Below are 25,253 nucleotides of genomic sequence, written 5' to 3'. Positions count from 1 at the left end.
TGAAAGACTGGAAGTTTACATCACGTTTAATCTTTGCTGTGGAAAAATTTATTTCACCTGAGGCCAAAGTCATGAGAATCAACAGTTAGAAATTTTCTTGCAAGTCAAAAGTGAAGATGTGGTAGCAAATCTAAATAATTGGTATGCCATCATAAAGCTGTGATTATTTTAAAGACAGTATTAAGTGGCTAGTTGGAAACTGGCTGTTTTCATACAAATTTGGAAAATACAGATTTTTTCATAGACTGTTTTAGATACTTAATCCTCCGTTCTAAAAGTACTGGCTATAAAATTTGGAGAACAAAAACTCATGAAACAAAATCGATTATTCTTTATATTATTTTTTTCTGTGATCCAAACTATGTAGACATCTCTTTTTTTTTTTTTTAACTATTTAGACATCTCTTTTTTTTTTTTTTTTTTTTTTTTAAATGAACAAAACAAAAACCCCAAACCATCATTGCTGTTATCACTGCTTTTCACATTTTACAGCTTATCCTTGAATGGTTAGAGTTGGAAGGGACCTTAAAGATCATCTAGTTCCAACCCCCTTGCCGTGGGCAGGGACACCTTCTGCTAGACCAGGTTGCTCAAAGCCCCATCCAACCTGGCCTTGGACACTTCCAGGGACGGGGCATCCACAACTTCCCTGGGCAACCTCTTAATACAGAGAGGCTAAATAAACTGTGTTTGTACACAAAGGGCTAAATAAATATCTGGGTTTGTGAACTGTTTAAATGGATTTCTTTTTTAACTTTTTCTGGTACATGAGAACTTCATGTTCCTTTGTCTGCTGTTCACAGCTCTACTGTGACAATTAAAAAGCACTGTAAATTGAGAAGTGGAATCTTACGTAAGGGATTCTGAAGTCCTGCAGGAAAATGTTAGTTGTTTGAAGGACAGTAGAAGGTGCTGAATATTTTATTGTTGCTGTTGTTGCATGTTTGCAGAATGACTTCACATGGAATATGCACTAGATGTCTGGAAATTTAATAGCAACAGAATGTTCATATTTACTGCTTTAAAAAAAAACCCAAAACCACAAGCAAACCTTTAAATGTTGTTTATAAGAATAACTGAAAGCTGCTGTGTATTGCACAGTGGTGCTGCTCTCAAAGTAGTGTTACTGCTTTTGCTTGTCACTATTAATTTAGGAGAGTGATAGAAAAGAGAGCATGGGTTTGGGATGGATTAGACAGCTAAGTGCATGCTGCTAAATACCAACAAGCAGTGCTTCAAGGTCTAAAAATTTAAAGCTGTGTCTTTAATGTTCTGTATAGAAGTAATAGTTACCATGACTTGCTTCTGTGAAACCATGTAATACGAGATGATGGGGTTTTGTCAAGGTATGAGTAAAACTAAAATCAAATACTTGAAGCTTTTCCATAACTTATTTGTGGCACTCTCCATAGAGTGACCTTAACTGAGTTTGTTGTGTGGCAGTGTATAGCTGTTGTATAGTAAAATCCCATGCTTAAGGAATTTGACTGAGTAAAAAGATTAAGCATGTAAAAAGGCTTTAATTTTTTGCCTTTCTCTGAGACTTCAGATGTGTATCTTTGAGTTAGGGCTCTTCTTTTGAGAGAGGGAAAAGGTATGTATGAGTACAGGGGGAACTAAAAAAAGAGAATTACCTGGGGCAGTCATAGGCTGCTAGGTGAATTTTGAGTCTATTTTCAACCTATTAGGAGGTTTGTGATGCTTTCTTTGACAGAGCTTTGAGGAAAAATAATTGTTTGTTGTTCTTCCAGTATTCTAGAAGTGGAAATTACTAGCTTAGCATACTTATTAAATATTTACGCTTTCATATTAGCTAGCTGGGTAACTGCCAGCAAAGCTCCTGAATTGTTAGCAATTCAAGTCACAGAGCTGCCACAGTTTGTACTGATAAAGGTTTCCATTGCTCCTCTTTTATTGATGATGTAAAATGTATTTATTTTTGCCTTCAGGGTCAGATTCTAAGAAGCCGAAGTGGAATGACTTCAAAAAGAAAAGGAAGGAGTTAAAGCAAACCAGACAACTTAATGATAAAAGTAATTATGACATAATTGTAAAATCAAAGCAAATATGGGAAACTGTCAGAAGGTAATAATGATTTTTTTTCTTTTCATTCTGTTGGCTTTTAGTCATAAGTTGCAAGAAGACTCTCTTTCTTCTCTTGTAATTATATAAAACTGTATTTCCATAGTGGAACTCCATGGTGAATAATAACATTACATGCAGTGCTGTAGATGGTTCAAGCAGAGTGTGGTGACCCATGGTGCTAGAAATGTCTGGACTTAGCTCACTTGTATTTTAGGCTAAGACTTGTGAGTAAATGCTTAGGGAGTTGTCTTACTTTTTGAATTCTGAAGCACAGAGCATGTACTGATTCAGCCTGATCTTGCAGTGGGATCACTGTATGAGTTTTTTGTGGAGGTTTATTTATTCTTTCTGGGCAGATGTAATTCTAGAACTGGGGTCCCACATCAGAAGGAGGAGTTAATTTATTTGCTCTAAGTGTCTGTGCTTTGCAGGTTTGGCTGTAAGATGCTTACAGATTTTAGGATCTGTAAATGACTCTGGCTGCAGATTTGAGTTTATGTTCTAATAATATTGTTGCTCAGAAAAGAATAATTTTAAAGTGTGGAAATCTGGTTTGGTTGCTGGGAACTGAATGTGCTTAATTATATCTATCACAGGTTTAATGAATGACAGTGAAAATTTGGATTAGCAGGAGCTAACTTAATTTTCCTTTGTACTGTGTTGCTTCTTAATTTATAGATATAAGTGAAACATACTACAAAGAAGCTGCTTCCTCAGTTTAGATTGTTGTACTTCTTTTTGCTTGTAGGAAGAAATGCGATAAGGAGAAGCGAGAAAAGCTAATGAATGAATTACAGAAGCTTCTTCATGGAAAAATTAAAAGTGTAAGAAAAACTAATGCCATAGTGCACAAGTTCACAAAAGCTTCTTTGAAGAATGGTGAAATATAAATGAACTTCTGATAGTATAGTACTAACCTGTTCTTCCAAAAGCTACAGGGATTTTTTTTTAAATTGTGAGTGAAAAAGAACAAAAACAAGGTTGAAAGGCTGCATTTGGCACCTGGATGTCAGGCTAGTAGTCCTGGGATGCTTTGTCTATCAGCTCCCTATTACAAGGCTGTTGGTTTTGGCAAGCAGCTTTAGTCTAGTGAAATTCTGTGTTAACTGCAGTTCAAAAACAGCCACTCAGAGTTTTGATTAATTACATTGTTGTTTTGCAACTGTGTGGTAGAGAAGTTAATGTCCCGATACTTAGGTATGCTAAAGTCTTGCCGCCTAGTTCTTGAAAAGTATAAATTTGCGGTGAAATAAGTGTTGGATTTCGAAGTGATTCTTGGTATTCTGTGCTGAGGTGCAACTGTATCGTCACACTCTGAAATTACAAAGAGGAAATGAGATAGGATTTCATGGCTCTCTTTCAGTATCAAAACCTTAACGCATGTCCTTAATTGTCAATAACTGCAAGTATTGTCTATATTTTGTTCAATACAGTACTTGTAAAGCAGTAAAAACACCCTTAAAACTTATTTTGTTATAAACAGGTAACTACTTTTATAATTGGCATTACATGCTATATGCAGCATAAAACTATATCAAAGAGCAAGTGCATTAAAATAAATTTGGTGCATAATGCTGTTTAAATGGCCTAGGATAATGAAATGTCTATCCTGTAGCTGGCGTTTGCACATGATTCAACTCGAGTGATCCAGTGCTTTATTCAGTATGGTAATGAGAAGCAAAGGCAGGAGACATTTGAAGAATTGAAAGGTACTTTCTTCCTATTTGCATTTTACCTGTGTGCTTCTGTGTTGTTGTTAGGATGCGTTAAAACAAGACATATTATTTTCTGTTTAGTATTTTTAACTTGCTGCTGAAATGGTGCATCTTTCCTAGTGAGCTCTTAAAACTTATTTAAATAATGGCATCTTGTTTTGTATAGCTAATGTTGTGAAAAATCAAACCAGCTGAATGTTTTCCCCTCCTTCTAGATAGCCTAGTAGAGTTGAGCAAGTCAAAATATTCCAGAAACATTGTGAAGAAGTTTCTTATGTATGGGTGAGTATGAAGTGCATTTGCCCAGCTGTGTTGCGTTGTTTCATTTCCAGTGTGAATGCTGCTCTTAATCTGTGTTGCATCAATCATGAATAAAAAAATAAGTCTCTGGAAACATATTTATAGTAGTGATGAGACGGGAGAGTGTCTGGTACTGCTAACTGCAGTTTTCCTTGTGCAAAAAGTAAAGCTAAAGCTGTACACATCAAAGAAAAAATGTGCCAAAAAAAAGCTCAAATACATGCTCAGAGTTGATCTTTGCCTTATATGAAAAACTGGCTTTTAAAAGTTTTCTCTGCTTAGTGTTTCAAGAAGGCATCCTTTATTCTGTAGAATTTATCCACTGGATTCTTTTCTTTCCCTCAAAATGCCTTACGATTTCTCCAGGTTCCTGTCTTTCTTGCCATATTTTCATAAATGCCATAAAGCTGATCCAGATTTCCTGGTTTCTATGCTAAAACTTACCGCCTAAATGTGCTTCCAGAAATAAAACTGTTGATAGGTCAGCTTATCCCTAAAGTTTTACCCCTTGCTATCTGTCTTTCCCTGTGAAACAGGACAAAACCACAAATTGCAGAAATAATAAAAAGTTTCAAAGGCCATGTGAAAAAAATGCTCCGTCATGCTGAAGCATCTGCCATAGTGGAATATGCATATAATGACAAAGCCATTCTGGAGCAGAGGAATATGCTGACAGAAGAACTATATGGGAACACCTTCCAGGTTTACAAGGTGATGTTTCGATACTTTCTAGTCTAAGGTGTTTTAGCATCTAAGGTATTGTGTTAGTAATACCTTACCTATTGTACCTACTATTTCTTTTGATTAAGTTCCTTTCTGTCAGCTTTTGAAATGTGGTCTAGTTTATCACATTTAGATGTTATGATTACTTACACATTTCTATTCTAGATTAATGTGATTTTTCAGTTTGAACTATGTAAAATATATTACGTTCATGTATAAGCTTGATTTGCTTATCAAAGACAGTCCAATATCATGTGGGTGCAGTTATCGTAGTGTCATAGTCTAGCATGTAGCAGTGATCCTAGCTGAGGTAAGATTCAGGCTTAATTCCCCATTAATGCTGTAGATGGCTTTTGTGTCGGAACTGCCTTATGTCTTGTGAGAACTGAATGTGGACAGAATGGGCCTGGTTCTATATACGGTATGCCATTTAGGCTTAATTTTTGTCTTTGTTTTCTTTTCCCATGGAGACTATAGGACTTGAGTCCAAACTCTCTTGAAACTATTTAATTTCAAGACCCTCATCAGGCAGTGGGAACCTTTTTAAAAAGTACAATCTCCTTTGTTTTGACTTCGGTTTCTCCTTTCTGGGTGACTTGGAAAGTTGGTTTCTGTTAGAGGCACAAATAGTTTTATTTTCTACAAAGTAAAAAACTGTTCTACGCAATTATTACCTACACTAGAGTGACTTTCCACCCCTGTGTAAAACACAGCACACCTTTACCCAAGATTTCTGTTAAAAATGCATAAGAAATTAACAGCTCATTTCTGAACTGTAGTGTTGGTTTTTTTTCTTTTAAAGGTTATTACAAGATTTAGTAAAGCGTTTTGCAACCCTAATAGAGAGGCATGTTTGCGGTGTTTGTGGGCTGTAATTTGTACTGGGTGTAAGACCAGCCTCTGAAATCAAGTGCAGTGTTAGCTTCCATCATTCTAGTATTCTTGGCATGAATGCTTCAAGTAGTCTTACGTTGTGCTGCAAACCCAAGGCTGAGCAGTATTTGGGTTTATAAGACATTACAGTGTAATCCTTAACAAGACACGGAGTTTCTTGGAGTTTTGAAATGTGAGGTTTGCTTTTCCCCCCTCCCATCTCCAACTCTGCACCCTCCATCCCTGCCCAGCAGGGATGGTTAGAAGTGCATTTCTTCTAATTTTCTATCTAGTCAGATCGTTCTTCTAACAACAGATTCTTTTACAAGAGTTACCAGTGTAATTCTTTAGATGAGATAATAGCAAGTATTTCTCTATTTAAGGTATATGGCATATATTGCTCCTCTCTGCTGTTCTTGAACTGGAATTTCTTGGGCCTTGGTTAACTTCTCAGTTCATTGACTTCTTACTGTGTTGCCCCCCTGACATACGCATACCGTCGGGCAGGATTTCTGCTTAGCTTAGGAGTCCCTTACGACAATGCCAGTTTTGTGTGTTTTACCTTTTATCTGACAGTCTCATGAAGGGCTGACTGTAATTTTCAAAAACCAGTTCAAACCATAGAAGTAGCTTTTGTTTGCTAATAATGAATATTCAGTTTGTAGAAACTTAAGTATACAGCTTCTGACATACTTAAAGTAGATAAGCTTTTTATTTTAAAAATTGTAGAAGCTGTTAGTTTTGCAGAAAATTAATTTTGTTTGTGATATTGTTCATGAATTTTGATTGAAAAGAGACTGAAGAGTATAGTTTTCTATGAACTCCAGTACTTACTGGGAATGATTAAACCTCTGTGCATTCATTACAGACACCAGTTGTCCCAACATTGGATAAAGTGTTAGAAGCTCAGCCTGAAAAGAGAGAGGCCATCTTGGATGAAATGAAACAGATTCTTACACCAATGGCACAAAAGTAAGGAAAAAATTGATTTAAGGTGTGACTGTCTGTCATGAACCGATTTGTTTCTGTCATACAAACAGACAGCAATATTGATACTCTTCTAAGCTGTAATATTGCTGTGTTGTGTAGTAAGTAACTATGGTTTTGTCCGAAGTGAACGAATATATTATCTTAGTTTTGAACTACCCTTCTATAAACTAAAGTATCCCCTGCTCCAGTCAATCAGTAGAAATCCCACACTGTGGTGTGATTCCTTAATGCATTATTGGATAAGCTTCTCCAGTGCTCTTTAGGAGAAAATATTTTGCTAGGTTTCAGAATTTTTAAGTTTTGGTAGATTTTTCCACATATTGTAAATTCTAAACATCTAATCCAGAATGACTGTGTTTTCTGCACACCACACTGCCTAACTTTTTCTTTTTAAATACAAATGAAGTATGGCTAACTTATGGTAAAACCATTATTTGTGGTAGACTTTTTCTGATTTTTCTTTTCCCAAATACAGAGAGGCTGTGATAAAGCACTCACTGGTACATAAAGTATTTTTGGACTTTTTCATTTATGCTCTTCCTAAACAAAGATCCGTAAGTATGTTTTGTTTGTTTTTTTCTTTTACCGTTCAGTGGAGTGTCTTTAATTTCGTCGTGAAAGTGTTGTAAGTTAACTAGACAAAAATACGCATCTTATATTTATGGAGTTTTACACGTTTGGTGATTCTAGATAGATAATTGGAGAGTAGTGTTGTATGGACATTTACAGTCACAGTAAACTTTCACACTAAAATAATAGTGTTTGTGATATTTGAATTTAAAAAAAATAATCTAATGGAAGGACTTTGATGTTTTCTCTCTCCATGCCAAATGGTCCTTCTCGATAGCTGGGGAATAATTAAAGCCAGGGACATTGTTTCCAGTAGTTTAGCTAGTGTGTAGTTTCTTAACCACATGTAGCCATTGTCAAAAAAACTCTTGACCAAAATGCAGTCAGATTGTGCCCTCCTGTCAGGAGCCAAAACTTTGTCTTCTGCCTCCTCCTGAACCAAATGTATGGCTTGTATCACTACGTGTCTATTAAATTTCAGTTTTAAGCTTACCCCAGCCATTCTTGCAAAAACTAGGCCTAAATCCATCTGCATGATGTGACATTGTATAAGTTGGTGTCTTGCTTGAGTTCACCTGTCATCAGGCTGTGTCCTGTTCAGGCCTTGCCCTGTTTCTGCAGTTCAGCCCCATCTCACTCCAGGCCAGGTGAATGAAGCCTTCTAGACTTGCTGTCTCTTGCCTGCTTCTGGTGGACTGGACTCCTGAACTCTTCTTTGGCGCTGTTAACAAACCCAAAGCTAAGGCTAGTAGGGTGGACTATTCATGGCCTATTCTGAGTCCGGATCTTAACTAATTAAAGGTTCCTTTGCATGGTTTCATGCTTTGTCAGGGAATGCTTCTGGATTCACAGTCTTGTGTGAATCAAGGGCCTAAGGGCATATCTGTTTGTCCTTGCTTGGCTTTTTGTGCAGACACGGTATATTATATATATATATTTAATATACACGGTATATTATATAGATTATATTCTCATTGGGGTTTGGAAACCCCTTTTGTAAATCTCTTTCTTCCTGTGCATATAGCTAGTGACACCAATGGTGGTGTGACTGAGCAGTTTCTAAATAAATGGTAAAATGCTTAGAACCTATGACTAGGGAGGAAGAAGCAGCTAGGGATAGAAGGAGAGATAGGTGGGAGCTTCATGTCAAAGGAATCTATCAGATAATAACAGAAGTAGTATCTAGTAACCCGGGGGGGGCGGGAGTTTTTTGGTTTGGTTTGGTTTTGCTTTTTTGGCTGATGGGTGTTATTTGTTGGATGGCTTCAGAACCTCATTCCTTTCATATGAAGACTAACTTTTGGCTGAATTTTTTCATATCTGATTTACAACATCACCTGGTGCTTAAATAACCATTTAGTTCTTCCTTTCTGGTTAATACCCTATATGTATAAATAAATTGCATCACCTTCAAAGATTTTCTTCCTAAGTGAAAGTTTGTCTTCGCCTCCTCTAATTTCAGTCTCAGTTCTGAGCACCCTTCTTTAAATTGTCTGTAATAGGACAACTGACAAGTTTCAAAGCAAGTCTGATTTCATAGGATTAATATGATGAATATATGAATAGTTTTGAAAGGAGAAAGCTTATGTCATTTACAGTCTTTTGGACTCCTTTTGAGGCTGTTTTTCATGGATCAAGGCAATGAGAGTGGTTCTGTAGAGCCAGTGATGCTCTCTGTAGTGTTGTGGGCAGACAAAAAATCCTTTCATGCCCTCGCCTACCCGCCTTGAGATTTCTCAGGCCTTTTCTTTCACCTTTTTGCTTTATCATGTTTTCTTCCCCAGGAAATGATAGAAGCTATCAGAGAGGCTGTCATCTACCTGGCACACACTCATGATGGAGCCCGAGTAGCGATGCACTGCTTATGGCACGGTACTCCCAAGGTATTGTTTCATTTCTGTCTACCCAGTCCTCTAATAGTAGTCCAGTCTGAGACTGGGAGTTTGGTTGCTCACGTGTCTGCCAGCACGCATTTTGATGCAGTTAAGTATTTGAGAGCAAGGTTAAAAAGTAGCCCCACTTTACCTATTGGCAAATATAAGGAGCAGTTTTTTTGTGAATCAAATGCTTTCATTAGAACTTTTATAGTGAAAGCATCTTCTTTTATTTTTACCAGAGTTTTTGGAGATGACATGTACAACTTTTCCATTTTAAGATTATTGGCCATTCAGTCATCCTGTAGATTTCTTAATGCAGGCGAAATTGGCAGTAGGGAGAGGACAGTAAAGAAGTCATAATGTGGAATGATGTTTGGCTTTGGAATGCCAATACTTAGAAAATGTTATAGAAACTGTGTTTTAGTTTCTTCTGCTGATGCAATATCCTGATATACTTTAGGTGTAATGTATGCCATTATCTCTTGGAAATATTTTAATGCTTCCTATCTTTTTCTGTATTAAAAAAAAAGAAAGACAACCTATGAAAATAGTCTGCTTGTTAAAGAGTGCAGAAAAAAAGTATGAAGTTGCTGAAATCTAGGGGAAGTAATGCATCTAAAGAAGACTGAGTAGTGATTGCAAGAGCCAAAAGTACAAGCACTGAGGAGACTTTCTGCCAAAAAAGATCTTGCTAGGAAGGGGTTTTGCAACAGGCTAGAGTCCTTGCTACTTAAAGTTTCAGGTCCTGTTGAATGTTTCTTTACAAATGAAGAGTTCAAGTACATTTTTCTTCTGTAAGTAATGAACAAGATGTAGGTGAACATACATAGTGGTTTGGTTTTTGCTGTGTGTTTTATTTGTTCAAGTTGCCCCTTTTGCATCTCCACCTGGTGGGCTGAACTTGTAAACGTGTCACACAGCCTCCCTGGGATTGAGTCTTTCACAGTTCAGGTTTAACTCTTCACACTGTTTCCAGGTGTTGACTAATAGGACAAATGTAAAACTTTGGTAAATAACCATTGCTTTAATAAGCAAATTGAAGGTTATCTTTTTGAAGGTGTGGATAACAATCTAGTTACTCAGAATTACTGGCATCATAGGCTTATTTGAGTTTCTTGTTTCCTTTTGGATAGGACAGAAAAGTAATTGTGAAAACTATGAAGACATATATTGAAAAAATAGCAACGGTGAGTGTTCAATAACGATTTATTTTATAGTGATTTGGTACAGGCTAATTTGAATGTGCTTTGGTACTGGAAACAACTACGAGATCTTAATAAAACTAAGTTTAAAATAGTGGTGATGCACTAGATAATATGAAATATATTGAACTTAATGGAATATTTAGAGACATATTGAGAAGCTTCATTGTGGGCACTACATGTAGTACTATCATTTAAAGTAGCTGACTTAATTAAATTAAGTCCTAAATTTTTTTTATACTTTTTTTTTTTGGAGCCTAGCTTTATATTGCATCTTTACATGGCTCATTGGTTAATTTTTCTTGATTGGGAGTAAAATAATGTGTATACAGAATAGGAACAAAAATTAAGATGTGTTTGGGATGTAATTGGAAAGGCCATTTGAACGTGTATAATAAGATGCTTAGTAACTGTTTAAGTCACGAAGCTTCAAAATGAATTAATGCTGAAGTGACATACAGTGGAAAAAGTCTGTATTTAATTTTTTTCTGAGTAACTTGTATGTTTGAAGACTGCAGCACCAATAGAGTAACAGTTGCAACTAGGTTTTGTAGTGCTGGGCAAAACTGCAACTGTGAAGAAAAGCCTTTTAAACTTCTTCCCTTCCTGGCTGCTGCATTGTTCTGTTTACTAATAATTGATGTGGTCTCAATCAGTGGTCTCCAATCTTGTTTCATCCCACAACCCTGAGCATACATCCTTAATAGTTGTATATTTATGTATAAATTCTGTACATGTTCTACCGTACTAGTATGCATTATAAAACATACACAGAAATAGAAATTTTAAAGGGATAAGATAAAGGTAACCAGTGGTTATTTTTATCTATTTATTAATGGTACAAAAAAATATTTTCCTGCACCACAATGGATTGTCTTGTGCATCCTGCTTTGGACGTCATTGGTCTAAGTAATGTTTTTCTCCATAATTTTCTAGTACCAAAATAAATTAGTTGTTATATCTTATAAGATATATAGAAATATGATACAGTGGGTAAATAATACTGGGTATTACAGTGGGTAAAACAACACTGGAGCACTGACGGTCTGGCTTCACTTGGACATAGAGTCTCGCTGACATACAAGCAATTTGGGTTGTCCCCTTTTGAGTATGCTAGAGACTTGCTCTCCAGCAATGCAGGAGAGACTATATGATTCATTGCGGTCACACAATCTCCAAAAATATAGTATGCGATTTATCTCAGTTTTAAGCAAATCCACCATAGAAATAAATGTAATATTCCTATAAGGCAAATCCTGTGATTTCAAATGACAGGTAAACAATAGGATTAGGTTAATAGCTTGGATGTGATAAAACAGTATACCAACTTACAATGGCAGATCAATTTAATCTACCTTTGATTTAACAGCACGCTTCTCTTAACAAGACTTGCTTTCAGAGAGCGCCTAAATGTTGGGCTTCTTTCATTCTGTAATAGTAGACAGAATTTGCTTGTGGTTCATGTTGTGTCATGTTTGAGACAAACTCTCAGAAATGTTGATTCTAAGTCAATTAGTATATTCATAGAACTCGACTGCATGTGGTTTCTGATGTCTCATCTTTGCAGGGTGAATTTTCTCATCTGGTCTTGCTGGCAGCATTTGATTGCATCGATGACACTAAACTTGTAAAACAGTTAATTATATCTGTAAGTAATTGATTTTTTTCTAAAGTAGTATACTAAATAGTGTCAGTGTGTTTGTCAGTGTATAGGAGGATGAAATAGGAATCCATCAACTTTTTTTCAAACCATTTAATTTCTTTCCACCTTTTTTGTTTCATTGTATTTGTGTATCACGATTATTTTTTTTCTTTTCATAGAAGACCTCAGCACTTGGTATGTTCTCTTTAGTTATTTATTTGAATTAGGTTTTTAAGCTGGGTTCAGTGCTTGCTTCAAATTACCCTTTTTGTACATGTTCATTCTGGCTAATGGATGACTGGAATCTCTTTAACGTCAAGGTCTTTGTCATAGAAGTTTGAGCTCTTCTTTTTTCAAGAGATTAAATTGGTGGAAAACTTTAGAGTGAGGATGTCACCTTATCCATTTTACAAGCAAACCTAAAATCTCAAGAATATCCGGCCCTAGAATGTCTTTATTGTGCAAACCTATTATTGTAAAAATAGTTGTTTAGCACATTTAGCTCTTTTTGTTTGCAGAAGTAGCATCTCGGAAAGTGATACTTCAAGATAAACTATACTAAACTATCAGGAACATGGCAAAAAGCCTGAATATAGTACACCATGACTTCAAACGAGAAAAAGTACTTGGAGATTTTTGGTTGGATGCTGAAAGCATTAATTTGCATTAATTCTCAACACTTGACATTTACTATGTTGATGATTAAATGACAACTAATATTCTGGATAAATTCTATGCAGTATTTTTATCTTGCTTCCAAAATGGATACAGATAGATATGTGAAACATGAGAGCACTCTAACTGTTTTGCTTCACTTAATGGAATTGCAGAATGGACAGGAAGGATAGTATGATCTAGTCTGCATCTGCTTCCTTTTGGAATGCCGTTTCCCTACCTTCCTTCGAAATATTACTTAATAGGGTTTCCTAAAGTGTTTATACTTAAGTTTATGTTTACATGCAAATTTTATCACTTCTAAGATGTTTACTCTGTAAATTACCATGAAGTTATGTTTTCTCACTGATAAAAGAGACTTTATAGTGCACAATTAATTTTCATGCAAGCAGGATAATTAACATTGATGCATAGGTTGTAAAGTGCTTATACTAGTACTCACGCTATAGCTTTTAGGACTGACACCTTAGAGGCAGTAGCACAGAGGTAAAGAGGAAGCAAATACTCTGCATGGAGGAATATGAGGAGAAGGTTGTTATGATGAGTCTTGCTTTAAAAAATATGAGCAGTTCTTCCATTGAGCAACTTTGCATAGAGGGGAATTGGGTTTTTGTACCCTAGCATGGAGACCTGGCCATAAGTCTGTTTGTCTATAATGTGTGTGGAGAGATGAAAGCATCCCAGTGTGGAGATGGCCTTTCTTTCTCGATTATATTAGCTGTAATCACAGCTGGGTTTTGTTTCCAGAGTCCAGTCTGCAATCTAACAACTTCTGGGCAAGTTCCAAGCAAATAAGCCCTGATGGATCAGAGCTGTCTTGGTACAGGATCACTGAGGTGTTCCTGTACTATGTTACAAGCACTCTACTTTCTGGAGGCTTTATCGGTTAGATACTGTGTGTTGCTTTAGCTGAGCTTCCAAGGTGTCATTTAATTCCTGAATCATCTGTGTTTTTCCACCGTTTGAGATCAAAGATAACACTGTGTTTACTGTTTGACCATCCTACTGCATCAATCTGAACAGAAGAATAAAGGCGAATAAGGAGGAGTGCCCTTCACATACAGAATCAGCGTGTCTGGGTTTATATGGGGTCGGGAACGGGGAAAGGATGTCAGGGAAAAGGAAAATAAAAAAAGCAGATAAGATCAAAACAAGCTTTTCAGATGGTGAATGAAAACTAACAGCAGAGGATGAGGTGGAAGCATCTAGAAATCAAGCATTGAAGCGTACTCTGTAAAAGAATCCAGCCCTTTAAATTATCTTGAAGAGCAGTTAGACTTCTATGTAAAACACCTTATACTGATGATCATTCCATCAATAGTAAAAATTAGCTTAAGAAATGTAAGGAAAATAATAAAGGTTTGGGGGAGGAGAAGAAGCCGTGTTTGGGCAAGTCTTTTCTTTCTTTTTTTTTTTTATTATTGTAAAACTGATCACTTACGTGGATTGGCAGAATGGCTGGGAATTTGTAGGTAAGGGAAGGTTTTAAGCTCTGTAAATCCTTCAAGGAAAATCTTTTCTTCTCATCGTCTTGTCAGCTCCACAGAGCCTTAATCCAGGACCAAATAATATGTATGGTGCTTTATACCTTCATATGTGATTGGAACTGTACATTGTGAGCTTGGCACGTGTTGGGATTCGGGGAAATTTTACCAGGAAATCCTTCTCTTTCATGAGGACTCCAGGCAGGCAGTGCTAGGGAGACGTTACCAACAAGAGACAGCATGCCTGTGTTGTTTAGAGTTTCTCCTGGTACTTTCTTACAGTTCTGGCACTGAAAGTGGCCAAATTCTGTAATTTGTCTAAATGAGTGGGGGAAATACACTTTTTGAAGATTTAAAGAAAAATGTGTTTATTATCTTTTATACAAAATGGATGTGTTATAGGTTGATTTGGAAGTGCAGATTCTTGTGCTTATTTGTACTAAACGAAATGTTTTATTTACCTGTTTCAAGTTTTGAAATACTTCAGCACCTGTGTCATCCATTTAATTGATGAATGAACTTCACATACATCTGAATTTGAATGTATGTGCTGAGAAGACAGAATGTGGTTTTGGTTTGGGTTTCTTTTTTCTCAGAAAAGATATTTTATTTTTTTTTCGTGCTTGGAGTATGAAGGTTGCAGTAGTAGGTTTTTATTCATAGATCCAGAGCTGCATCAAAGTGATGTTTATCTCAGTTTACAAAAACTCATTTTCACCTAGGTTTAAGCAATGTTTTTGAAATAAGAATGTTGTCTTACCATCTCCTGCCAGCTTCCAACCACCTTTCTATGTTTCTCTTCCCCTCAAAGATAACCAACTAGGCTCCATATTAATAAAGGGTGACATTAGTTTAAATTGTTATATTTATCTTTTTCTAGCTGTGGCTGGAAAGATTTCTGTGGTGGAAAAAAGGGGGTTTAAGGGCTATGGCCTGCAAAATATGCTGAAAGTGCCCAAAGCTCTGTACAGCCCTCCTTTGCTTTGATAATCATAACTTTTATATGTATATTAAAAAATGCCAGGAATGGATTATCATAATAGTCAGGCGTAACCGGATGGTATTCAGGATTCTCAAGTGGTACTTGGAACTTGCATAAAATGCATGTTCTGTATGAAAGGGCATTTGTTGAGAAGCTGACAAAAATTTGAGTACAAACTGCTTAATATAGGTGCTTCCATTTGAATATAGCAGCATGCTTCTATAAGCAAGAAAACTCTGTATATTAATACATTTCTTCCTCAGCCGTGTTAGTGCACAAGTGTATGAGGTCCCCACTCTATAGTTTACAAAGTCGCTGCTCCTAGCTAATGATTAACCTCTGGCGAATGCCATTATTTTGGTTATAGCTCAAATAAACTGCCAATAATACTTCCAGCAGAAGTCGGCTTTATTCTGTTACTGAAACTTAATTTTTCTTGGTGAATGTTCTGTGATCAGTTTAAGTTCAGCTTTTCCTTCCCATGGACTGTTGCTGCTGTTTAGGTACTTATGTACACTCCCTTGGAAGTCAGCATGGGGTATCATACGGTGATTACTTTTAGGTGATGTGGTAGGTGATCCTTTGTGTGTCTGGTCTGCTAAGGTTGTAACTTTTCCTGAGGTTATATTTGTACAGCGTGTGACATTCCAGAATACGTGTTGTTCTTTGAACTTGCATGTATCAGTGAAAACAAATCCTGTCCTTTTGTAGTATTTTCTAATCAGTGACATTGATACATCTGATGAACACATTTTAAACCTTAATATCTTTTTTTATTTCTCTCGCTTCTCCCAACTTTCATTCTGATTACAGGTTTTTTTATTTGATTTTACAAGCAGGTGAGAATCTTATAGCATGTAGTTTTCCTTTTGTAAGCTTTGCATTTGAAAGATAATCAGTAATTACTGATGGCTCAAAACTATTATTTCCTTAATGTTTTGTTGCTGTTTGTTTACTTTTACAGGAAATAAATGCTTCTTTGCCCAATATAATAAACAACAAATATGGAAAGAAGGTCTTGCTGTACTTGCTAAGTCCTAGAGACCCTGCACATTTTGTTCCAGAAATCATCACACTTCTGCAACAGGGAGATGGAAATGCCTATAGGTAACTCAGATATGAAGGTTAAATTGTTTTTCTCTGAGTTAATGCAACTTTCTGTCATAATCGATTTAATTTCAGCTTTTCTTTGTAATTTAAGTAATGTAAATATATAAATAATACATAAGTATTATTAGATATGTTAATCTGTAGTCCTTATTTTTGCATTTTTTGTTTAATGTTTGTATATGATGATTGGTGACCACCAATGTATTGGTGATCGGCGGTTTATCCCCTTTCTAAAGGGCAAAAATTGTGAGGTGTTCTTTGTTGAAACTCATATATCAAATTTGGTGTAGCAGAAATTTTTAAATATACATTATTGGTGTTTTGAGTTCCATAAAAGTACCTCTCAATCTAGCAATAAAAATGGAAAATGTTAATTTGAATTCAGTCTCTGGTATTGACGTTGATGCTTATCAGCTTTTGAAGAAGGAGCAATTTTAGATGATTAGTGAACTGTTTAAGAAATACGTCTCAGTAGTTGAGATAACAGATGAGCAGAAAATAAACGAATTGTCATTGTCAACAAAAAACTGAGGTTTACTGGCAGTCAGCTTTAAATATTGTACACTTCCTCACTCCATGTGTTCTTAAAATGTATGTGCAACGTGTTTTAATTGTATGTGAAACAGAGGGAAGAATAATGTTTTCTTTTGACTTCCAATAGTTCAGAGCTGTCTCAAATAGTGTATATGCTCTGAATTTCTTATTGCTTGATGTGCATACAGAGCAAATCTTCTACAGTAGTGTGCTGTCTCTTTCATCAGTAAGAAGAATACTGAACTCCGCCGCCGTGAACTTCTGGAAGCCATTTCCTCACCTTTGCTAGAATATTTGCAAGAACATACCCAAGAAGTAGTGGTAGACAAAGCTACCTTTGTCTTGGTTGCTGATATCTTAAGAACAGCTCTTGGTGACATCCAGCCTGCACTAGATGCAATTGCTAATTTAGCAGCAGAAGAGCTGGTGCCAGGTGGCCGTGATGGGCAGGTAATGTAACAGAGGACAAGGTGCTGAGATCTTGCAGAGTGTTTGCTTATTTTATATTACTAAAATGAAGTCTGCTCACTTTTTCCTTTACATAAGATGTCAATGTATTGCCCTGATAGCACTCATAGATTAGACATGGTCTCTGTTTTCTGACATTTTCCTTTCATAGTTTATTATTATTGCATCTGGTGTGATGGAAGCTTGAGACAGCATTTTGTCTGAGTTGTAGAGCAAGGTACTGCATGATCTTGAATCTTCAGAACTGGTTTAAACACTTTGTAGGAAGGTAGCTGATAATCATGTTACACAGGGTCTCTTTTAATGTTGTCACTATGCAGTCAAGCAGTTAGTAAATTTTTATAGTCCATTTGACTGTTTATACCAAGAATGATAGGGTCTCTTAGCTTTCAGGTATGCGTATCTCCATGCAGGGAAAGGTCTTAGATAATAGATGTTTGTCCTTACAGTAATAGCTGTTTGTCTTTACATTGTGACCTTCTCTTCAAAGTGCGCCCCTCCTATTTTGTTGAGTTAAGCTCAGTCCATGTGTAGACTAGAAAACACAAAATGCTGTGTACACTGTATTTAAGAGAGATGGCCTCCAGATTTTCGTAGTTGCGCTGAATTTGGCCTGTCTTTCCCCTTCTTTAAGATGGGCATTTTACAGAATTTTATGAGAACTAGTCATGTTTTCCGTGAACCATAGTGTTGTAAATTTTCAAGTCTCTGAAAATGTGGAAAGTCTGGAACTTCTTGTAGAGGTAGCTAGACCAAGAGATTCTGCTCAGTAAGCATGAAGTCCTTGGGGAGGGGTGAATGAAGCATTGGTTGATATGGTTTATATTACTGAAAGTCAGATGTTGCAGGCAAGGTGGTAAAAAAATAAACTGGTCAGTTTAAATAAGTATTCAGGTACCTGCATGAAAGTTGTTGCTGTTTGCATAGGTGATGACTAAATGTGTCAGTGTGATGTGGTGTCCGAGCGCAGAGTGGATAAATCAAGCAGGAATATTTATGGACAGACCTGTAACTGCATTTTGAAACATCATTAAATAATTTGTGTTTGGTTTGGTTTTTCCCGTTAAAGCTTCACATTGCAGAGCATCCAGCAGGCCATCTAGTTTTGAAATGGTTAATAGAGCAAGATGAAAAAATGAGAGAGAGTGGAAAAGAAGGTATGTTGGAAATTAAGCTTTACTTGATCAAATTATAACTTCACAGTAATCAGTTATCTAACCTAAGATTGGTGCATTTATTTCTTTGAATATACTAATATATGGAAAATTTAACATACTCTCTAAGGTTATTGTTTCTGTCTTTTTGCTGTTGTGAGCTGTTTTATGAACAGAACACCAAGGATACAATTGCTTTTTCTGCAAAGCAAGTACTGGTCTGTTTTTTTCTTTTCTCAGAGGTTTACTGTATATTTGGGAAAGGGTTAATTTCTGTGCTTAAAATGTCTTATAGCTTTGCTAAATTACACAGCAATTTAAAGGATAATAATAGAAAAAGTCTTTCTAACAGAAAGACTTGTTTCATTCGTGCTTGTGAGCCAAACTCTAATCTTTACTGTGTTCATTACCACTGCTAGGTTAATGCTTTATAGCTGTTATTACAATAATTCATGCACAAAAATAGGACATCTTTGCTATTTTATATCCCAGAAGGCAGAGATTGGGCACAGATGTTCTCATCTTAATTTAGCTTTTAAACTTACTTTATTACATAACTGCAAAATCTTGTGTGAATTGCCATATCCTAATAGAGATTACTTTTTCTCATACAAAAACCTCCAAAAAATGGAAGGAGGTGGGGGTGGCATAGTATAATCTGAGGGAACTTCTCTGTGTTTAGGGGGCTTTTTTCTTAGAATAATCAGACTTTTTTTTTCTTCTTACTACATTCAGATAGCCACTGTTTCCTTTAAAAATGGTTAGTTTGTCTTTATTAAATGTTTCTGAAAGGAGGCTGTTTTGCTGCTTCTCAAGTGGATGATTAAAAATGTGCAAATAAGTTTTATATGAGTGTCTTTCAGAGATTAGCCTAACTGAGAGGATAATAGTTACCTGGATTTATTTCTGCTAAAGTTGTGCCATTGCCATTTTGAACACAAGCTGTTCCCTTTGGTTTCTTTGTTTTCCTCCAAAGAGTGCGCCATTCAGAAGTGTTGATCTGAGTTTATGGAACTGCCGCTAAAAAACAAACAAATTGTTGGCGCATAGGGAACAAGTTGAATAAAAACTGACCTGTTCTTCGAATGGAATTCTGATCTGAAGTGACAGTGAAAAATAGCTTCAGTGTTTGTTTGGAGGTTGGAGTTTGCTGGGGTTGGCTGGGTTTTTTTGGGTTGCTTGCTGATACATTTGCTCAGCATACAATTTGTCAGCAGTTTTCCTGAAGTTCAGTTCTTCAAATTCAGCTGGGGATTTTGAGGTCAGCGTAGGTTCTCTTTTGCATGTGCCATTGTTCCAATAAATCTGCAAGTCGCCTTAAGCTTTAAAAGCTAATGAAGAAATAGAGCCCTATAGCATTAGTACAGCTGAAAGAAATAAGGTTCCTAGTGGTTTTTTATGCACCAATAAAGGATTAGAGGTGAAGCTTTAAGTAACTTCATCTGTGCAAATTCTGTTTCTTCAGTTGTAGTCAGATGTTTAAAATGTAGCATTTGCCAGCAGAAGCATGTATGTATTAGTACATTACATATAATTATGTCTTATGTCAGTTCTTACCAAGTTCTTTCTTTGGAGTGGATGCCTTCTTTAAGATATGAAGAGATTTTGACACCCTTTTAAAAAAGAAACGTCAAGTTTGCCTGCTTTATACTAGTAAACTGTCACACAGTGCCTCTATTGTCTAACTAATTTTAAGCAATACTTGGAAGTAGTCAAACATCTGTAAAGGCATTCATTGCATTGAATAGTCAATTATTTTGTGAGAGCAAAACTTTGTGAATATTTGGTGACTAAAAAGTATTTGATTAAATTACAACTGCAGAGAATTTTTAACAGGCTTCTTTGTATAAAAATGCTGTCTTAATTTTTTTTTTTCTGCCTACTCCTTTCCCACATTTTATAGTTTGCTTTGGAAGAACACTGGTGGAACGTGTTGGTATTGAGAATATGAAGACCTGGGCAGAAGTGAATCGAGGTGCCATTATTCTTTGTTGGTATGTAAGGCACATAGCTATTTCTGATTAGTTTCCAGTGTTACCTTATTGACCAGCTCAGAGAACATCAGTCAATTTCTACAAGTAAAATGATGAGTTTTGCTCAATGTGTACTGTCTTTCATGCTGCTGGTAGGTCTGCAATGGAACAGGATACTGGAAAAGTTCACAGTTTCCATAGATTGTTTCTTGAGCGCAGGCTTTTGCAGTACTAGGAAGCAGCTTAATGTTGGGAAATTTTAAGACTAAAAGTCAAATTTATTTTTAAAATCATGCCAACCGCGTCTTGTTTTACAAGCATAAAACTCTCAAAAGAGCACTCCACAAATAGCTACATTAAAATAATTAGCTCGGAAATACCTGTGACTGGCAGCAGCATACAAGAATCCAAATTTTTGGTTTTTTGTAACTTACTGCTTTGTGTTCATGCCTTAATTACAGAACCTAAGTATGTCTCATACTGAAGTAAAAAAGTGTTTGCAATAGACCATACAAAAGAATAGACCATGCAAAGGCTTATGATGAGCTGACTGTCTCACAGCTTTGAAGCAGTGAACTGTGCAACTAGTAGGATTAGCAAGACCCCACAGAAATGGGCCTAACATTAACGTTTTGTTTTATCAAATGGGAACAGCAACAGCTGTGTTAATCATCCTTGTTTTCACTTTGTAACTATCTGTCAGTGTCAGGTCATAGAAACCCAAGGTTTTGTCTTTAGCCCAAAGTGTGTGGTCCGTGTTCTGGAACTGCTGGGTCAGCATTGCACTGCTGGCTCCTCAAGAAGACTTGCACTGAGCCAAAATCAGCAAACAATTCAAAGGGACAATATGATTTTGAAAAATAAAAACCTCTTCTACCTTTTTTCCACTCTGCTTCTCCCTCTCCTAAAGTTACTTTAGAGTCCTTGCTGTTTGCTTTCCGTCTCTGCTCTTTATGACTTCACAGTGAGGCTCCTTTGAAATTTGTGCGCTTTTGCAAGGTGAATCAAAAGCTATTTTCACTAATCTGAGTTTGGTTCTAACTTTGTTTAGTCGTTATCATTCAGAGCACTGGTGAGAAGAATTGGTAGTAGAAGAGCAGTTGCAATCCAGATACAAAACCTGTTTACGCAACATCATAACAGTCATACGGGTCTGACTGTTAAGATTGTTCAGCTGCTGAAATGATAACACTTTGTCTTTGCCTGTTGTAACAGGCCTTTAGAATTCAATAAATCCATCTAATGCCTTTAAGTTATCTGATCCTGTGCACAGATGTTCAGTAAAGATTTGTTGTAAAGGATTGTTCATTGACAGTGTATTAATGCTTGGACGTTTTTCCCCTAACTCAAGGCTGAGGAGATTAATTTAACATGTGGTGTTGCTGCTTTATGTACTAAGCTATTTTGATTGTCCAAGTAAAGTTGCAAAGTAAATTAGTGGATTTTTTTCCAAGTATAACACTTTCAGAATGGTTTGGTTGTCACTGTGACAGCAGTCTTTTAATTGGTTTTGAAGACGTACAGAAAAAACAGGAAACTAGTAATTGCTTATTAGCAAAAACAAGCACAGGAGCAGTGTATTTTATGGAAAAGTCTATGAAGAGTGTCAGTCTTTCCCTCTCTTTGCTCTTACTCATGGCATTACAGGGTGCGGCTTCGACAAGTGTGCTTTCTTACCACGCAGGGGAGCTTGTCTCCTAGAGCATCAGGAGAACATTTTTCACCAGTACTGAAACTCACCTAACAGGAAAGAAAGATTAAAGGGGGGGGGCAGTGTTTGTTTGCTGGTATTTTGGTTTTAGGCGTGGGTTTTTTTTTAATTTTAATTAAATCTGAATCCTTTGTAGTTTGAACTTCTCTTGATGACTCTCGGCATGATGCCCTTTTGTTTAGGCAGCTGAGAACATGCAAACATAACCAGCTACTTCTATTCCATTTCCTGTGACACCTGCTTACCCTGCTAACATGTAGTAATTAATCTCATCTTTGTTTATGTGCATGCATTGAAGTAGAGAGGTTAACTAAATCATACAGCAATGGTAAATTTAATTTAGTCTGGTATAGATAATAACTGCAGTATTTTTTTACATAAAATAGTTTAAAAAATATTCGGATTCTTTTTTGTCTTAAAGGAGCTCACATTCCTCAGACAGAGGTGATTTTCAGACACTACCAGTTCTCCCTGAAGCTATGATTGATTTTTGTTTTGTTGTTGACTTTTGGAAGCCATCTGTCACTTACCTGCAGGTCTGAAACTCGGAATTACCCAATCAGGACATTTTAAGATTTTTGGCTTTCTAGTCATTTAAGCTTATTCACTAGTTATGAGCAGTTCATCGTGTGTGCTTGATTGATTAGTTACCTGGTGTCCTCTGGGCGCTCTCCTTTCATTGCCCTACTTGCTTTTAATTTGATTTTTATAAAAAGTGTGGGGCCTTGTTCTGACCTAGTACAAGTGTGAAGAGTCCTAAGGTAATGAGAGGGCTCTTTGCAGACATTACAATCCAGCTTAGTGTAAATAAAGCGTTGTAAGTACTTGAATGTCATGCATGCTGATCTATTTATGTTTCTACATCTGACTCCTCCACAATATTTTTGAAATTGTCAGTGATGTGTTACACCAGGGTAGAAAATGGATAAAAACATACTTCACCAAGAGACTTAATTGATTTCTATGTGTAATTTCTGTAACCTGTAAAAGTTGTATTTTATATCCACAAAATACATAGGTGCCTACTTATCAGATCTTAGAAGATCTTTCAGCATAATAATTAAAAAAAAAGCCCAACACCTAACCTATGTGGTCTTTTGGCTGTATTGTCAGACATGTAGATGTTCTGTATTAAAAATATGGTGTCTTGAAATACCTATGGATACCAAGAGTGTGAAAGCAGCTTTACATGTACAGCTGTTGACAGATGAAATTCCTTTTTAGAAATATATAAAATGCAGTCCAGAGTGTCTTGCTATTTTGTATGCTTTTTTTACCTGGTGGTGAACCATGTGAATCTCTACATGTTAAATACCAGTGTGTTCAGCACATCCTTTGTCAGTGCTCTTGGCTTTCTTGCTGTGTTCAGGGGTATACAACTTACAGAAAAGCTGAAAAAGTATCATTCCTCACCTGTGTTAATTCAGTTTTAAAGAAGGCCTCTTGATTAAATAATACTGCTGTAGCTAAAAGTGTACAGAACTTGCTGCTACAAGTAAGCTAGTCATAGTAATTTAGGAATAAAGTAGCTGAAAACAGTGATGTTGTCAGATGGGCATCCCATGCTTTACTGCCTGTAGTGTTGCCATCCTGCACAGGATTTGGAGTCCTAAGGAGACAAAATTTAAATCTCACGTTAAGCTACATTAATTCTTCTTCTGTTTTACTCAGTTCGGCTTGCTATGTCTAATCCTTGTTTAAAAAGTAGGCAAGAAACAATCTTTTAGGTAGCTGCAAATTGGGGAGCTGTTAGGAAGAATCCTAGGGATTGTAAAGACTTACAATACCATGCAGCTGGCTTGGTATCAGTACATGGGTGTTACTGTTTGCTTCCAATCTTAGTTCATTTGTATGCCAGTGCAACTTGTAATTCTATTCTGGATTGCACACATTGGCTGTAGAAGACATAACAGTTTTTAGGCAGTTTCATGCATCATTTTGAAGAGGCAAATTAGGTTTGCCATTACCTCTCTTGCTTTTGTGTTATCATCCAAGAACATTTCACTGTTACCTGAAGGAAGGGGAGAAGGACAATGACTGCCTATGTTGATCTGGATTGTGCAGAAGCTTTTTCTTTCCTAATAGTATTTTACAGCTTACAATGAATTTCCTTGTTTCTGAGGAAGAAAAGTTATCTGGGAAAGCTGTTTTGTTTTCCAAAAACAGTATCTAAAAAAGAACAGAACTAGTAAGGCTCTGTAGTCCTGTGTCAAATGAAGCACAGAAGTACAATAGTGAAAGTACTCCGTGTGTATTAGATGTACTTCAGCGCATCCAGTTTTAGGACCCCCATTACAAGAAAGGGATCAACAACTGGAGAGAGTTTCATGGAGGGTGACCAACATAGTCATGGGCTGGATCCCTTGGCCTAGAAGGAGATGCTGTGGGACCGGGGCTGGTTCAGCTGAGAGAAGGGCTGGCTTTGGGGACACTCAACAGCATCCCTGGCACCTGAGGGGATGGAGGAACACTGGGTTCTTCACAGCAGTGTGTGCATGGCTGGAGGGTGAGAGGCAGCAGCACAAGCTGGAACATGAGAGGCTCAGGCTGGAGACGAGGGAGAAGCCTTTTCCCCATGAGGCCAGCTCAGTGGTGGGGACAGGGCTCAGGGAGGTTGGGCTGTCCCCTGCACTGGGGGGGGGTTTCAAGCCTGGACTGGGTGAAGCCCTGCACAGCCTCGTCTGAGCCAGTGTTTGAACCTGCTTTGAGTGGGGATCTGCAGTTCCTTCCAGTCTGATTTATCCTGTGGTGGTTGTGGTCTCACTAGGTGTTTCATGCTTTCTGGAAAGTTTTAAGTCTTTTTCTAATAGAAGGTGAAAAGGTCAGCACATATTCTTCCTAAATAGTTACTCTTTCCTTACACGGACAGCTTCTTTTCCTATGACTACTTGCTGACCATTGACATCTTTGTTTTTTTTCCTGTTTCTTGTAGCCTTCTGCGGAGCACCGATCAAAAAGTGGCAAATACAGTCAAAAAAGGACTGAAAAAGCTTGTCCCAAAGTTGAAGCTGAATAAAAATGTAAAAGGAATAGAAGCATTACTGGAGAAATTGACTTCCTAATGTAAATGAAGCTAAAAAGACAATTTACATCCATGCAACCAACTGAGAGTTGGTAAGATTTTTACACCATGGTTGTTTTACGAATCAGTGTATGCGTTTGTAAATTAAATAATTTCTAAAACA

At 36.8% G+C, this 25,253-nt stretch overlaps 1 protein-coding gene across 2 annotated transcripts in view; it reads left to right on the top strand.

Annotated features, from left to right (window-relative positions):
* Positions 1-25,253, top strand: part of KIAA0020 (KIAA0020 ortholog) — a 27,538-nt gene extending 2,285 nt beyond the window's left edge. For both annotated transcript variants that reach the window (XM_009884276.1, XM_009884277.1), the window contains exons 3-17: positions 1,950-2,085; positions 2,834-2,909; positions 3,701-3,794; positions 4,016-4,082; positions 4,637-4,811; positions 6,565-6,668; positions 7,162-7,240; positions 9,041-9,139; positions 10,267-10,320; positions 11,903-11,983; positions 16,083-16,225; positions 16,990-17,212; positions 18,300-18,387; positions 20,288-20,378; positions 25,001-25,253. In XM_009884276.1, the coding sequence (XP_009882578.1) occupies positions 1,950-2,085; positions 2,834-2,909; positions 3,701-3,794; positions 4,016-4,082; positions 4,637-4,811; positions 6,565-6,668; positions 7,162-7,240; positions 9,041-9,139; positions 10,267-10,320; positions 11,903-11,983; positions 16,083-16,225; positions 16,990-17,212; positions 18,300-18,387; positions 20,288-20,378; positions 25,001-25,130 (1,640 nt within the window). In that variant the 3' untranslated portion in view covers positions 25,131-25,253. The remainder of the gene's footprint in view (positions 1-1,949; positions 2,086-2,833; positions 2,910-3,700; positions 3,795-4,015; positions 4,083-4,636; positions 4,812-6,564; positions 6,669-7,161; positions 7,241-9,040; positions 9,140-10,266; positions 10,321-11,902; positions 11,984-16,082; positions 16,226-16,989; positions 17,213-18,299; positions 18,388-20,287; positions 20,379-25,000) is intronic.

Source organism: Charadrius vociferus, unplaced genomic scaffold, assembly GCF_000708025.1.
Source record: "Charadrius vociferus isolate BGI_N301 unplaced genomic scaffold, ASM70802v2 scaffold183, whole genome shotgun sequence".
NCBI lineage: Eukaryota > Metazoa > Chordata > Aves > Charadriiformes > Charadriidae > Charadrius > Charadrius vociferus.
Note: the sequence above shows the minus strand (reverse complement) of the source record. Positions and strands in the feature narration are given on the sequence as shown.